The sequence below is a fragment of the Hyperolius riggenbachi genome, chromosome 3 (assembly GCF_040937935.1).
Source record: "Hyperolius riggenbachi isolate aHypRig1 chromosome 3, aHypRig1.pri, whole genome shotgun sequence".
In the NCBI taxonomy this organism is placed as follows: domain Eukaryota; kingdom Metazoa; phylum Chordata; class Amphibia; order Anura; family Hyperoliidae; genus Hyperolius; species Hyperolius riggenbachi.
This window is the reverse complement of record NC_090648.1, coordinates 59,576,117-59,589,337: the sequence shown is the minus strand read 5'-3', so window position 1 is coordinate 59,589,337 and position 13,221 is coordinate 59,576,117. Positions and strand designations below refer to the sequence as shown.

Here is a 13,221-nt window from a genome sequence, read left to right as displayed (position 1 = left end):
GTCCCCCGCCGATCGGCGTTGAGGACACCAGGGTCACACAGCGTCAACATCTCACTGCAAACATTTTTTTTTAAGTTGAATTCAATACAATAACCTGTATTGAATTCAATATTTTTAAAAAATTGATTGGAAAAAAAAAAGGTTGAAAATTATTGGAAATTAATTGAACCACTTTTTGCACGGAAATCCTGGGGAATCAGAACGCCAGGGAGGCTACAGGGGAGTGGGACAGGCATCTGGAGCACTGGAGGTGGGGAAGAGCCCCTTGTCCATGGATTGGACCATGCCCCCCATTCCATGGACCATGCAGGCTTGTATAGCTCAGGGTTCGAAGTCCCACTCGGCTGGGGCTATGCATTCTGGCTCCTGTATGGGGGACCAGGGGTTAAAGAGGCACAGGAGGGGGGAACCCAATGTGATTTATTTTAAAATTTCCTACACTCTGAACATTTTTTTTTAAGTTGCCATAAATAGGTAAAGTTGCCATATTGCGGCTGTATAGCGATCCCTGGCCAAAGCGTTGCCACTCTGAAGGGGTTTCCTGGGGGCCCCCCTAGAAACCCAGTCATGAAATTCATTGTCATTTACCGCATTTAAATGTATACTTTTTTCCTATGAAACTTTAAAATCGATTTTCTCAACAACTATAAGTTCTTTTTTTATTTTTCCTCTTGTACCCATGGTCCCCCTTCACATACCCTGCAAATTTGTTTTTTCTAGCATGTAAGGGGGCTTTGCTATTAACCGCTAAAGTCGTCGGCCGCTTGCCTGCCATTAAAGTCTATGGGAAAGATGTGAACATGAAGTTTTTTTTTTTTTTTTTATTGCGTTCAACATTTGCCAAACACTGCCCACCGGCGAACTGTTCAGGCCATCTCTACTGACTAATGCTCCATCTCAGGTCCTCCATCCTTTAGCCTAATATTTCTGCAACTTCAAGACACCTTTATTGGTGTCATATATTCATAATGTCATGCAGGTTATGATGCCAGCTAGCAATGTGGTCTCCTGCTGCTTTGACAGCCCAGTCATCTGCTACTGTACTGAGCTGACACCACCATTACCACCAAACACATGAAAAGAACACTATGCATTTAATTAAACTCCTAACTTAACTTCTGCCTGGATTCCTGTGTCAAAAGTGGCACATTGTTTCACTGGCAAGAGTCACACACAATTCCAATCATGCTCACCTGCTTCATAGACTGAATCTGTCTTATAAAAGTTCCAGCATATGTGCTTGTGCCACAATAGCTCAGACTAAAGTATTGACCAGGATACTGATTGATACCGAGTTATTGTGGCAAAAGTGCATAAATTAGAACTCTTATAATGCATTCTCCATGGTCATAGCTGGCTGGACATCACACTGCTACTATTTTCACTGTCTAATGCTCCATCTCAGGTCCTCCAACCTTAAGCCTAATATTTCTGCATCTTTAAAGGACTTACGAGCCCAAATAGTGAAAAAAAGATAAGTACCTTAATCAGTTTTAAATGCATGGAGGACGCCGTCCGCGCCTATCGCATATCGCATCCACTTGCCAGAATGTGCAGGGTCTTTCTTACTTATCTCACTACTATGCCCTGCAGTAGAAATAGCCCAAACAGCTCACCGGCGGACAGTTCCTGGCAATACTTGGGCTGTTTATCGTTTGCATTTAAAGCAAATTTGTAAAAAATTAGAATTTGCATTTTTTACATTAATCTTGTGGGCCGCCTACTTAAGCGGTTAACCACTTGAGGCCCGCAGTGTTAAACCCCCCTAAAGACCAGGCAATTAATCATTAAATTGGCCACTGCAGCTTTAAGGCCAAGCTGCAGGGCCACACGACACAGCACACAAGTGATTACCCCCCCCCCCCTTTTCTCTCCACCAACAGAGCTATCTGTTGGTGGGGTCTGATAACCCCCCAGATGTTTGTTTGTTTGTTTTTGTTTGTTTATGTATTTTTTTTTTAAATAAAAAGTGTTTTTTTAAGCTATAGTATACCCCCTCCCTCCCCCGCCAGCCAATCCCTGTGATCAACTGTCATAGGCTTCAGCCGATCACACGGCTGTCCCCAGTACAGCGCTGCTGTAGATTGCAGCGCTGTACCAGTAATTAGATGGTGATTACGGTGTTTAACAGTCTCCCGAGCTGCAACCGCTGCTCGGAGACTGAAGGCGGAGCTCTGCTCCGCCCACCAAGCAGGAGTTGCTTGCACACCCTGCGCACAATCTCCTGCAAAACAGAGTCCTGGGACTTTACCCCGATCGGCATTAGGGGGTCCTGGGGCTGCCACCTGGCCATGCCCACCAGCATGATGCAGTCGGCTAGAAGTTAATAGCAATGCCCCGTACGCGCTAGAGCATGGGAGCCATGGAGGAATTTGAAGACAGAGCTCTAGCTATACTGAAGTATATCTAGAGCAATAAGCATCTTTAAATTTGGCTCCAAGGCTCCCCACTGGTCTATTAACAGACCAATAGGGATCAGGAGGATACCTACTAAGTATAGCTAGAGCTGCAGCGAGGAGCTGCGGTGTGTGGTGGCGGGTGTGGGGCAGAGAACTTCAATCAAGTTCATTAGATGATATTGGCATGGGATTATTTCTGAGGATATTGGCGTGGTAAAACTTTTTAAAGGTACGGGTAAGTATTTAACTCCTTGCTGAGGAGCTGTGGTTTGTGGAACTTTTGGAGGCTGCTTGTCCTTCTTAAAGCATCCCCCCTTATCTGGATGTTGTGGAACATTGTTCTCTCTTTTTGCTACATACCAAGCTTCCTTATAGCATGCATACGGCCGTTGTGTGCTTGTGGATGTGTCTGTGAGTGGGCTGTGTTTGGTCGTGACGGGGTGGCCATCCCATGTTGTTTTTAAGCACTTTTTTGAATATTAGTTTAATAAAGATTTGATATTTTTTATATTCTTTAATTATATGTATTTGGTTTCTTATTTGAAATTGTAACAGTACAGACACGTATGCTCCACAGTTGATAATCACTTTCATCCAAAAATTGTACTATATATAGTGTGAGCAACTAAATAATAAACAATCACTTTATTTATTGCAGTGATTTTGACATCTATCCGTGAAAGTGGAGACCTTATTAATGATGGTTAGAGGGCTACAATAGGCCCTGGGTATTTGTCATAATCAGCAATTGATTGATCAGGTGTTTGGATAGGAGGATGTTGCGTTGGGACGATCTTGTAATGCAGGTGGAGGGTGACTGTGCGCAGACGGCAGGTAGTAGGGACGCTGAGCAGACAATAAATACTGGTTTCCGCAAGTTGGAGCGTTTGTATGAAAAAAAGTCTAGATTGTGGTGGAATATAAAATACAACAAAGTTTATATAGGGGATCATTTTGCACCGCTCTGGTTGAGAGTTCAGGTATTCCCACATAGAAGAGATCTTAGTTTGGAATTTAAACGTAAATGGGAAGCAAATTTTGAAAATTGCGCCCACGTATGCCTTGGCTTGATGAACGATCTAGACGAGGCGGAGTTGGCCACAATAGAGGAGAATATTGTTAAAATTACCACTGAATTGAATCCATTCTCTGAGGAGTCCTTGTATAAGAAAAGGAATGAATTTTTAAATAATCATATTAAAAAATATAATAAGGATTTGGATGTCCTGAAAGATAAGAAATTATTTAACGATAGACTAGCATACAAATCAGGCCAGGCCTATCGGTGGGACTCTCGTCCTGATTACCCAGTTAGACCCAGGGGCCCACAACCTAGACAAAGGCCGCAGCCAGTAGAAACAGCGGAGGAATCTGACTCCTCAGCGGCAAGCGGCATATCGGCCACCTCAGCCTCTAGTAATAATTCAAACACATCCAGACGGAGATATCCTACTCGCCATCAAGATAAGGATAGAGATAACCCCAGAAGAAATATAAAGGGTGCCAAAAACAAACCTAAATGTACTCAGGGAATAGAAGAGAGTGTGGGGGCAGCGGGAGTTGCATCTGCCCTACCATCACCATCCTCTGCTGCATCTTTTTTAGAGTAACGCCCCCCCCCAACAGATCAATATGGTCCACGCTGGAGCGGAGACGCTGGGAGCTCAGCCCCAATGTCGCAGCGAAGAATTACAAGTAATTAACCTTACGGGTGAAATCATCCCCGAGGGGGTTATGAAACTCCTAGGATGGGGTTTGGGCTTCTGCCCACCACAACAACTTGATCGTTTTGAATTTATTGTTGATCTGCAGTTGTTTTGCAGAAAACTCTTTTTTCAATCGACTCTGCGTGAGAGGACCATAGAAAGACCTGTAATGGCAGCACCCCCCTTGACACGACAAGATCGTGAGGCGTTAGAAGATCTCAACTTTCTGCTAGCGGAAGGTGACAGGATGATTATGGGGGATTATTCAGGGGGGGATGCACTTTGTGTTGCCCCGGGCCCTAGATTCTCCACAATTAATAGACAATTTTATAACTGTTCAAAACGATTCCCACCTGTGTCATGCAATGTTGGTTTACGTTGCTTTATTAGGGCTGTAGAAAGAGACATTGCCAGTTTGGAGATGGGAGACGAGGGAATGTCGAATTTGGGACGGGATGAATGTGAGGCCTTGGATCTTATTTCTGGTAGACAAGATTGGACGATAAAGCCCTCCGATAAGGGGGGGAATGTCGTCATAATGACTACCGTACAATACAGGGCCATGTGTTTGGACATCCTGGGCCGTGGGGAGTGCTACACGTGGGTCTCGGCATCGAGGGTTGACTCTTGTCAATCCAGACTCTTTTCTATCATTGACATTGCACTGAGGAATAATGTGATCGATGGCAATATTGCACAGTTTTTGAAGGTGGAAGACCCTGTGCTCCCGACTTTTTATGCTTTGCCAAAAGTGCATAAACGTCTTAAAAATCCACCTGGACGCCCGATAGTATCGGGAAGAGGTTCCTTAACAGAAAAGGCCAGTATATATGTTGACAAACATCTCCAGCCGCATGTGCAGGGTCTTCCATCATATATTAAGGATACTACACACCTTCTACGTATTTTGGATGGCGTTCAAGTCCCGGCTGGGACATTACTAGTCTCCCTTGATGTTGAGGCACTCTACTCTAGCATTCCCCACGGTCTCGGTGTCCAGGCAGTGGCTAATTTTCTTTGTGAGTTGGGGATACAGGATGCTGCGCACAACTCGTTTTTGTTGCGGCTGTTGGATTTTTTGTTGAACAACAATATTTTCACATTTGACGGTCAGAGGTTCCTCCAGGTGCAGGGTGCGGCGATGGGGACAACTTGTGCTCCGTCGTACGCAAACCTGTACCTGGGGGACTGGGAGCGCAGTGTGTTTTCGGACGACGGTCTGTCGGTGTACCTGTGTCACGTGTTAGGGTGGCACAGGTACATAGACGATATTTTGATACTGTGGACGGGCACGCCACAGCAGGTCACTGAGTTTGTGGAGTGTATTAATAACAACAGCCGAAATCTAAAATTTACTTTCGAGTTTGACCCTATTACGATCCCGTTTTTGGATATTTGTATCACAATACAACATGACGGTCATCTAAGTACATCTCTATTTAGAAAGGCGACGGCCACTAATGCTCTCTTGCATGCAGAGAGCTTTTACCCTGCACATACCATACGGGGTATCCCGACGGGTCAATATCTAAGAGCAAGGCGTAATTGTTCCAAGGAATCAACGTTTTTACAGGAAGCATGGATTTTGCGCAAGAGATTTAGAGCTCGTGGCTATCGGGACAAACTTTTGAGACGAGCCTTTAATAGGGCACTGAACAGCGATAGACGAGACCTGCTGTGGCAAAGTTACCACCGACGCGGTGATGATGCGGGGATGTCGTCCCGTTTTTGTACACGATTTTGTGCACAGCATCCTGTGTTGAAAAGAATCCTGGAGAGACATTGGTATCTACTCCAGAATGATCCAGTGATAGGCCCACATGTTTCATCCAGACCAAATTTGACGTTCCGCAAGTCGAGATCTCTGCGCGATGCTGTGGTACGCAGCCACTTCGTGGGAGTGACCCCCACGTGTGGAGGATGTGAATATTGTCGTTTCATACAGGTGGGTAGGACTGTGCAGTTATCTGGCAACAGGGGACTTCCGTTATCCCATTTTGTGAATTGTAAAACTAAATTGGTGGTCTACTTTCTACTGTGCCAATGCGGTGCTTTTTACATTGGCAAGACAAAGCGTACACTCCGTGAACGTATGTCTGAACATATAACCAATATTGAGAATATTTGTGGGTTTAGATCGCATTCACCCTACAATAAGAGGGGGCAACTGGGATCGCCTCTTATTACGTTGTGAGTCCAGATGGATTTACAATTTAGGGGCATGCTCCCATCCAGGCCTAAATGAACAGCTTAATTATGCCCATTTCTTACCAGTATAGATGTTTCTGTTTCTGCGATCCGGCCTGTGTCTGGGCGCTGCTGTCCTCCTTCCTGCGGCTTTGGCAGGAAGTCCCGGCTGCAATGTTTCTCCTATCCTTTGTGCATTTTGAAATTAATGCTTTAGTATTCAATTATGTATATGATGGAATAGGAGTATACTATGGGTGGCTTAGTCTGTTTATTGGCTTGTCAGATGGACATATATTGGGTCCGGTTTAAAAAAACCCTACATATATTTTTGGGATCAAAAATGCCTTTTGAAATTATCTCTTTTTCTATATATATATATACTATTTTGTAGGGAATTTAAATATTTAATATTTTGATCAATGTCTGTCATAGTTTAAATAGTATACATTTAGGCAACTGAGGTTGCTGCGTATGAGTATATGTGTTCTTTCCGGGATGTTCACCCTGGGCTAAGCCATGTTGAGGTAATTTATATCCGGGGCGCCCAGGGCAGTGGGGACACAGCACGAGTTGTTTAAGAGCAGTATGCTCTCTCTGGGGCGATACATACAATTGCCCACTATAGGCTTGCGTTCCGTTTGCCCTGCGCTGACTTTCTACTCTACCTAGATACTGGTGATGCTTTGCCCTGAAATTTCCTCATTGGCCGCTCAGGGTGTTCCTTCCCCTACTCGCATATGATTGGTGATGGAGACTGTTTTGTATGTGTGCATGTACGGAGGGAAGCCACGCCCTCTGAGAAAGCCGGAAGCCGGCGAAACTGTCGGGAGCGCTTCCCTCTTCACACATGGGACGCCACGCCGCCCCGACCTTTTAGCAGCGGATTCCATCTGGACGCACTGCCCGGCCTAGCCAACTGGGCATTGATGCACACTACCGACTGCTCACCATCCTACCTCACCTAAGCATCCCACAGACAGCCTTGGATATTTATCATACTCATGGTGACAACACTCCGCAACTCCTTCCAGCCAAGATCTGGTGTGGTGAGATCATGCTGACAATGCAATGAGGCCTTGAACTGATGATTGATGATTGCGGTGCTTATTGCCTGCCTGCTTATATATGCTGATATCTATTGTGGCTTTCCCTGCATGAAGCGTTTTTCCTGCATGTGATCTATTAAACTCCTTGCTCAGACTAACTCCTTGCTGAGGAGCTGTGGTTTGTGGAACTTTTGGAGGCTGCTTGTCCTTCTTAAAGCATCCCCCCTTATCTGGATGTTGTGGAACATTGTTCTCTCTTTTTGCTACATACCAAGCTTCCTTATAGCATGCATACGGCCGTTGTGTGCTTGTGGATGTGTCTGTGAGTGGGCTGTGTTTGGTCGTGACGGGGTGGCCATCCCATGTTGTTTTTAAGCACTTTTTTGAATATTAGTTTAATAAAGATTTGATATTTTTTATATTCTTTAATTATATGTATTTGGTTTCTTATTTGAAATTGTAACAGTACAGACACATATGCTCCACAGTTGATAATCACTTTCATCCAAAAATTGTAGGTAAGTATTTATATTTAATTAAGAATATTAACCACTTCACCTCGAAGGGTTTTTCCCCTTAAAAAACCAGAGCAATTTTCACCTGTCAGCATTCCTTCTATTCATTCGCCTATAACTTTTTACTACTTATCACAACAAAACAATCTATATCTTATTTTTTTTTGCCACGAATTAGGCTTTCTTTGGGGGGTACTTTTTGCTAAGACTATGTGCAAACATATACAAATAAGAAGTGTGTGTTTTTCTGAGTAAAATGAGCCATAAATTACTTTTCTCCTATGTTGCAGTCACTTACAGTAGGTAATAGAAATCTGACAGAAGTGACAGGCTTTGGACTAGTCTATCTCTTCATAGGGGATTCTCAGCAAGGCTTTTATTCTTTATAAACATATTCCCAGCAGTGGCTGAATGGAGTAATGGTTAAGGGCTCTGCCTCTGACACAGGAGACCTGGGTTCGAATCTCGGCTCTGCCTGTTCAGTAAGCCAGCACCTATTCAGTAGGAGACCTTGGGCCAGTCTCCCTAACACTGCTACTGCCTATGGAGCGCGTCCTAGTGGCTGCAGCTCTGGCGCTTTGAGTCCGCCAGGAGAAAAGCGCGATATAAGTGTTCTGTGTTTGTTTGTTTGATTTAAACAATGATACTGGCCAGCTTCCCTGCTCACTACAGTTTTTTTGGCAGTTGGACTTCCATTCACTAAGTGCTTTTGAAAATAAATATATCCCTGAGAATCCCCTATAAAGAGATGGACTAGTCCAAAACCTGTCACTTCTGTCAGATTTCTACAACCTACTGTAAGTGACAGCAACATAGGAAAAAGGTAATTTATGGCTCATTTTACTCTGGAAAAAAATGTACTTCTTATTTGTATATGTTTGCACATATTTTAAATTTTACAGTTTTTTGCTGTAGTGCCCCTTTAACATTTTTCCCTAGTATAATGTATGGTGCCAATATTTCATTTGGAAATAAAGGTGCATTTTTTTCAGTTTTGATTCTACCCCTAATTACAAGCCCATAATTTATAAAGTAGTTCCTAAGGTAACTATTTATGTATCTTTTTTTGTAAATTTTTTGTAAAAAAAACTTCTAACTACTGGGGAGTGTGGGAGGTCAGGGGTTAATTTAAAAAGTAAAAATAAGGTAAAAATAGGTCCTTTATTGAAAAATAAATGCAGCTGTAATTTTACTCTTTGGCCACAAGATGCCCTCACAGGTGTCTTCTGTATGCGTGCTATTAGTACACATACAGGAAGCACTGTGGGGACGGGTTTTGTGAATGACAGTGCCATCTAATTGACAGCTGCTGTCATTCACCCAGGGACTAAGATCAATGAATGGGAACTGTGTTCCCATTAATTGACGTAGCAGGTAACGATCAGTGGCAGTAACAAGCGTGGGAGGGGCAAGTGGTAACTTATGGTGGGGAGAGACGTGATAGCTACGTCCCTGCAAGAAGTTATGGGAACTTGCAGGGACGTAGTTACTCGTCCCGAGGGAGGGCAAATGGTTAAAGGACTTTTTCTTGTGTTTTTATTTCTCATGTATTTATTTTATTTAACCTTTTGGAAATGGGTAAGAGTATGTATATTACTGCTTCAAAAACATGTCATGTTTCATGTACACCCTCTGCATCATGTAGGTTGTACAATCTGCATGTGCTGTCATCTGTGTGCTGCACTTTGTTCGCAGTCCCACATCCCATAAACAGATTTATCGCTCCCTGTAAACCAGCTACAAATTCTGTCATTTTACTGCATTTTTTTTAAATACAGTCATTTTAAATCCAATTTTCAGGGAAATTCCCATAAGGTCTTTAAAGTGTAACTATCAGGCATAAAATCAAAAATCAATTATTTATTTTCATCTGGTAAACAAGTAATACGGATGCTAACCAGGCAATCCAAAAGTTAAACATTACTTTTACTTTTCTTGTTGATAAATGATCATTTCCCAGTTTATCTGACTCTTAGTTGGTACATTGCCATACAAATGAAGTTGCAGGGCATGTTGGGTTGTCTTTTGTTCTTCTTTACCTTCTTCTCAGACTTAACTAATGCAGCCTGATAGGCTGAAACCTCTTTCCTCCTGTTTTCCCCTCCCCCACCCCTGTTCCTCTCTGATTGACCAATATTTATCACGCTGAGACAATGCACTTTCTATTACATAGCTGGGTGGGAGCGCCTGAAGACTGGGAGGAGGGCAGGCAATGCATACACAATCAGGCAGAGGAGATTAATTGAGACAATGACACCAGAATTAGCTTTAAGATAGACACAGTCAAAATGGAGAATCCTAAAGGTCCGTACACACGCCGGACTGGAGGCAATGACGGGTCTGTTGTCACCTCCCGCTGGGTGGGCATTCCAACGACAGTTCGGCGTGTGTACAGTCTGTCTGCAGACTGATACGGCTGTTTCTGAGCGATCCGCCCAGCGGATCGCTCAGAAACAGCCGTATCAGTCCGCCGACAGTGCGTACACACACCGGACTGTCGTTGGAACGCCCCACCCAGCGGGAGGTGACGACGGACCCGTCGTTGCCTCCAGTCCGGTGTGTGTACGGACCTTAAGAATGATTTTCTTATTTTTTTACTATAGAAAAATCACTAAAATCAAAACGTGGACTGTTCAATACATATGTTGTGTAAGTAGAGCAAGTATTTATCTACTTATATATGATTTTTTTAGACAGTATGGCTGACAGCTCCTCTTTAAGGGCACTTTAAATCTTCCCTTGTTACCACTGTTCTCCTTTAAGGATACCACAGCTGAAAAGTATAGCAGAAACGGGGAGTGCAGGCATGTAGGGGGAGCTGTGCTGATGGTCATCACTCTGGCGACTCCTGGTGACCCGGAAGAGGCTGTTGGGGGTCTTAAGGTAAGCAAGGAAGAAGACAATGGATAACGGGGGGAGTGGTGGCCATTAGGACAGCTCCCGCTACATGCCTGCTCCCTTGTTTCTCCTATGCTTTTTGGCTCTGGTATCCTTCAACATATTTAGCAATTTTGGTGATTCTGGTATGCAATTGACCTCCAAAGTTTGCCCTTGATTTTAATGCAAAATTGTCTTGCAGAAAAATCACAAAACCATCCAAAGTTCAAGAAAAAAAAAATGATACTACCAGAGAGGTGTTCTCACTCATTCCTAGCTACCACAACACCCAGATACACCACTAAAAAAAGCAGAATACCAAGTCTATCCCAAAAATTCAGCATGTAGAACATATAAAAAGACCAGCACAATGATTTGAGCCATGCCCCCTTCCTCAAATGCCCAGTGCTCTGTCCTGAAACACTGAGCTTGTCTTTCTGTATGTTCTGCTGATTGAATAAATGGGGTAACCCTAGTTGGCTAATCCCTGATATGGTGATCTTTGTTCAATAGAGAATGTTGTTGTTTATGAAGCTGAAGAAACATCTTATAGAATAACAATTCAAACAATATTTCCAGTGCAGAAAAATGTTTAAAAAATCTGAGATTTTATTAAAACAAACTTAAATCACATAACCACCTCCATCAATTAACAGCAGATAAAATACACATCAGATCAAAATATATAGAAAAAACTTGAACTATCCCACCACCGTATGTCAATCAGGGCCTCAAAATATAATTCAACTCCAAGTTGACAGAATTTATCTAATCCCAATGCTAAATAATTCATGCAAATACAGAAATAAAAAATGGAGAATCACTTCCCATCAAAGTAAACAATAGATTTTAAAGAGACTCAGAAATGAGTACTGAGATTTTTTATTTTTACTTACCCGGGGCTTCCTCCAGCCCCATAAGCACAGATGTGTCCCTCGCTGTCCTCCTGCAGTCTCTTGTTCAGCTGCGGTGAGCCCCGATAAGGGGCTCAGCCGAAGCCAGTCTGGGTCTACATGCGCTCCAGATTGACGTCACTGAGCATATTACCGGGGCTCCCCACGGCTGAACGGGAAACTGCAGGTGGACGGCAAGGGACGCATCCGTGCTTATGGGGATGGAGGAAGCACCAGATAAGTAAAAAAATACCCTAATACTCATCACTGAGTCTCTTTAAGGGCAAGCTACAGATTATAAATCTAACAGTACATAACACACTGAAACATAATGTAAATTTATATTTTAAAAAATGACCAGGTTTCCATGTGCCAGCTGATCATAGTTCACTTCATTTGTGATTAACTTAATATGTCAACAAAAACAATGTAATTTTTTGTCTGTCCTGTGGTCTGTGATGGTGGATTAAGCTTCTACGGGGTGCATGAGGCTGCTGTAATATTGCAGTATGCAGACAGTGCACAACAATTTTTGCTATTAGCACAACCTGTGGTGTTTAAGTACTGCTGGCGTTGCTACGATAACAAGCATTAGTAATGTTGTTAATGTAGCAATGATCATTTTCCACAAGTACCATGGGCCATACTAATAATGGAACTCATGATAACCTGATACCGGCAGTAATGGTAATATTGCTGTAAACTGTCTGCGTACAGCAATTTTACTGAAACTTCATGCATCAACCCCCAAATCACATATGTTAATTAATAAATCTGTTCTACTTATCAATAATCATAATCCTGTGATGCTACAGCAACATGTTTATTAAAACACAGCTTACAGGCTCACATCCACTCGCTCATGTATCTTCTGATGACTTCTCAGATGTGACTGGCATGAGAAGCTCTTGTCACATTCTAAGCAACTAAATGGCTTTTCTCCTGTGTGAGTTCTGTGATGGCGAGTAAGAGTTGAATTCCGTGAGAACCTTTTATCACATTCTCTACATTTATATGGTTTTTTTCCAGTGTGAATCCGGAGATGGATACTAAATGCTTGTTGAGTGCTGAAGGACTTATCACATTCAGAGCAAGAAAACAGCTTCCCTCCTGTGTGAATCCTCTGGTGGTATTTGAGGCTTGTTCTGAAAGTAAAACTTTCTTCACATTCTGAGCAAGGAAACAGCTTCTCTCCTGTGTGAATCCTCTGGTGTTCTATGAGGCTGTATTTTGTGGCAAAACATTTCTGACATTCAAAGCAGGAAAAAATCTTCTCTCCAGTGTGAATCCTCTGATGAAGCATGAGGTTTCCCTTGAGACTGAAACATTTTTGACATTCAGGGCAAGAAAATGGCTTCTCCCCAGTGTGTCTCCTCTGGTGAGTAATAAGCTGTGATGGGTAAGTGAAGCTTTGTACAAACAAAAGAAAAAGTAGTTCCCTAAAAACCGCACCACTCAATTCAATAATGAATAATAAACCAACTTTATTCAGTATACAAGGAATTAAAACACTAAAAACAATAGATCATGGGGCACATGATAATAGGATGAATGTAGTCAAAAATCCACAATGCCAGCAAGTATATCGCTGGCAT

At 42.9% G+C, this 13,221-nt stretch overlaps 1 protein-coding gene across 1 annotated transcript; it reads right to left on the bottom strand.

Moving 5' to 3' along the window:
• Positions 1 to 12,464: 12,464 nt before the first annotated feature.
• Positions 12,465 to 13,221, bottom strand: LOC137560740 (oocyte zinc finger protein XlCOF22-like). Its single transcript, XM_068271890.1, has 2 exons — positions 13,163 to 13,221; positions 12,465 to 13,035 (listed from the first exon to the last, which is right to left on the bottom strand). The coding sequence occupies exons 1-2, from the start codon at positions 13,219 to 13,221 to the stop codon at positions 12,465 to 12,467; spliced, it is 630 nt and encodes a 209-aa protein (XP_068127991.1).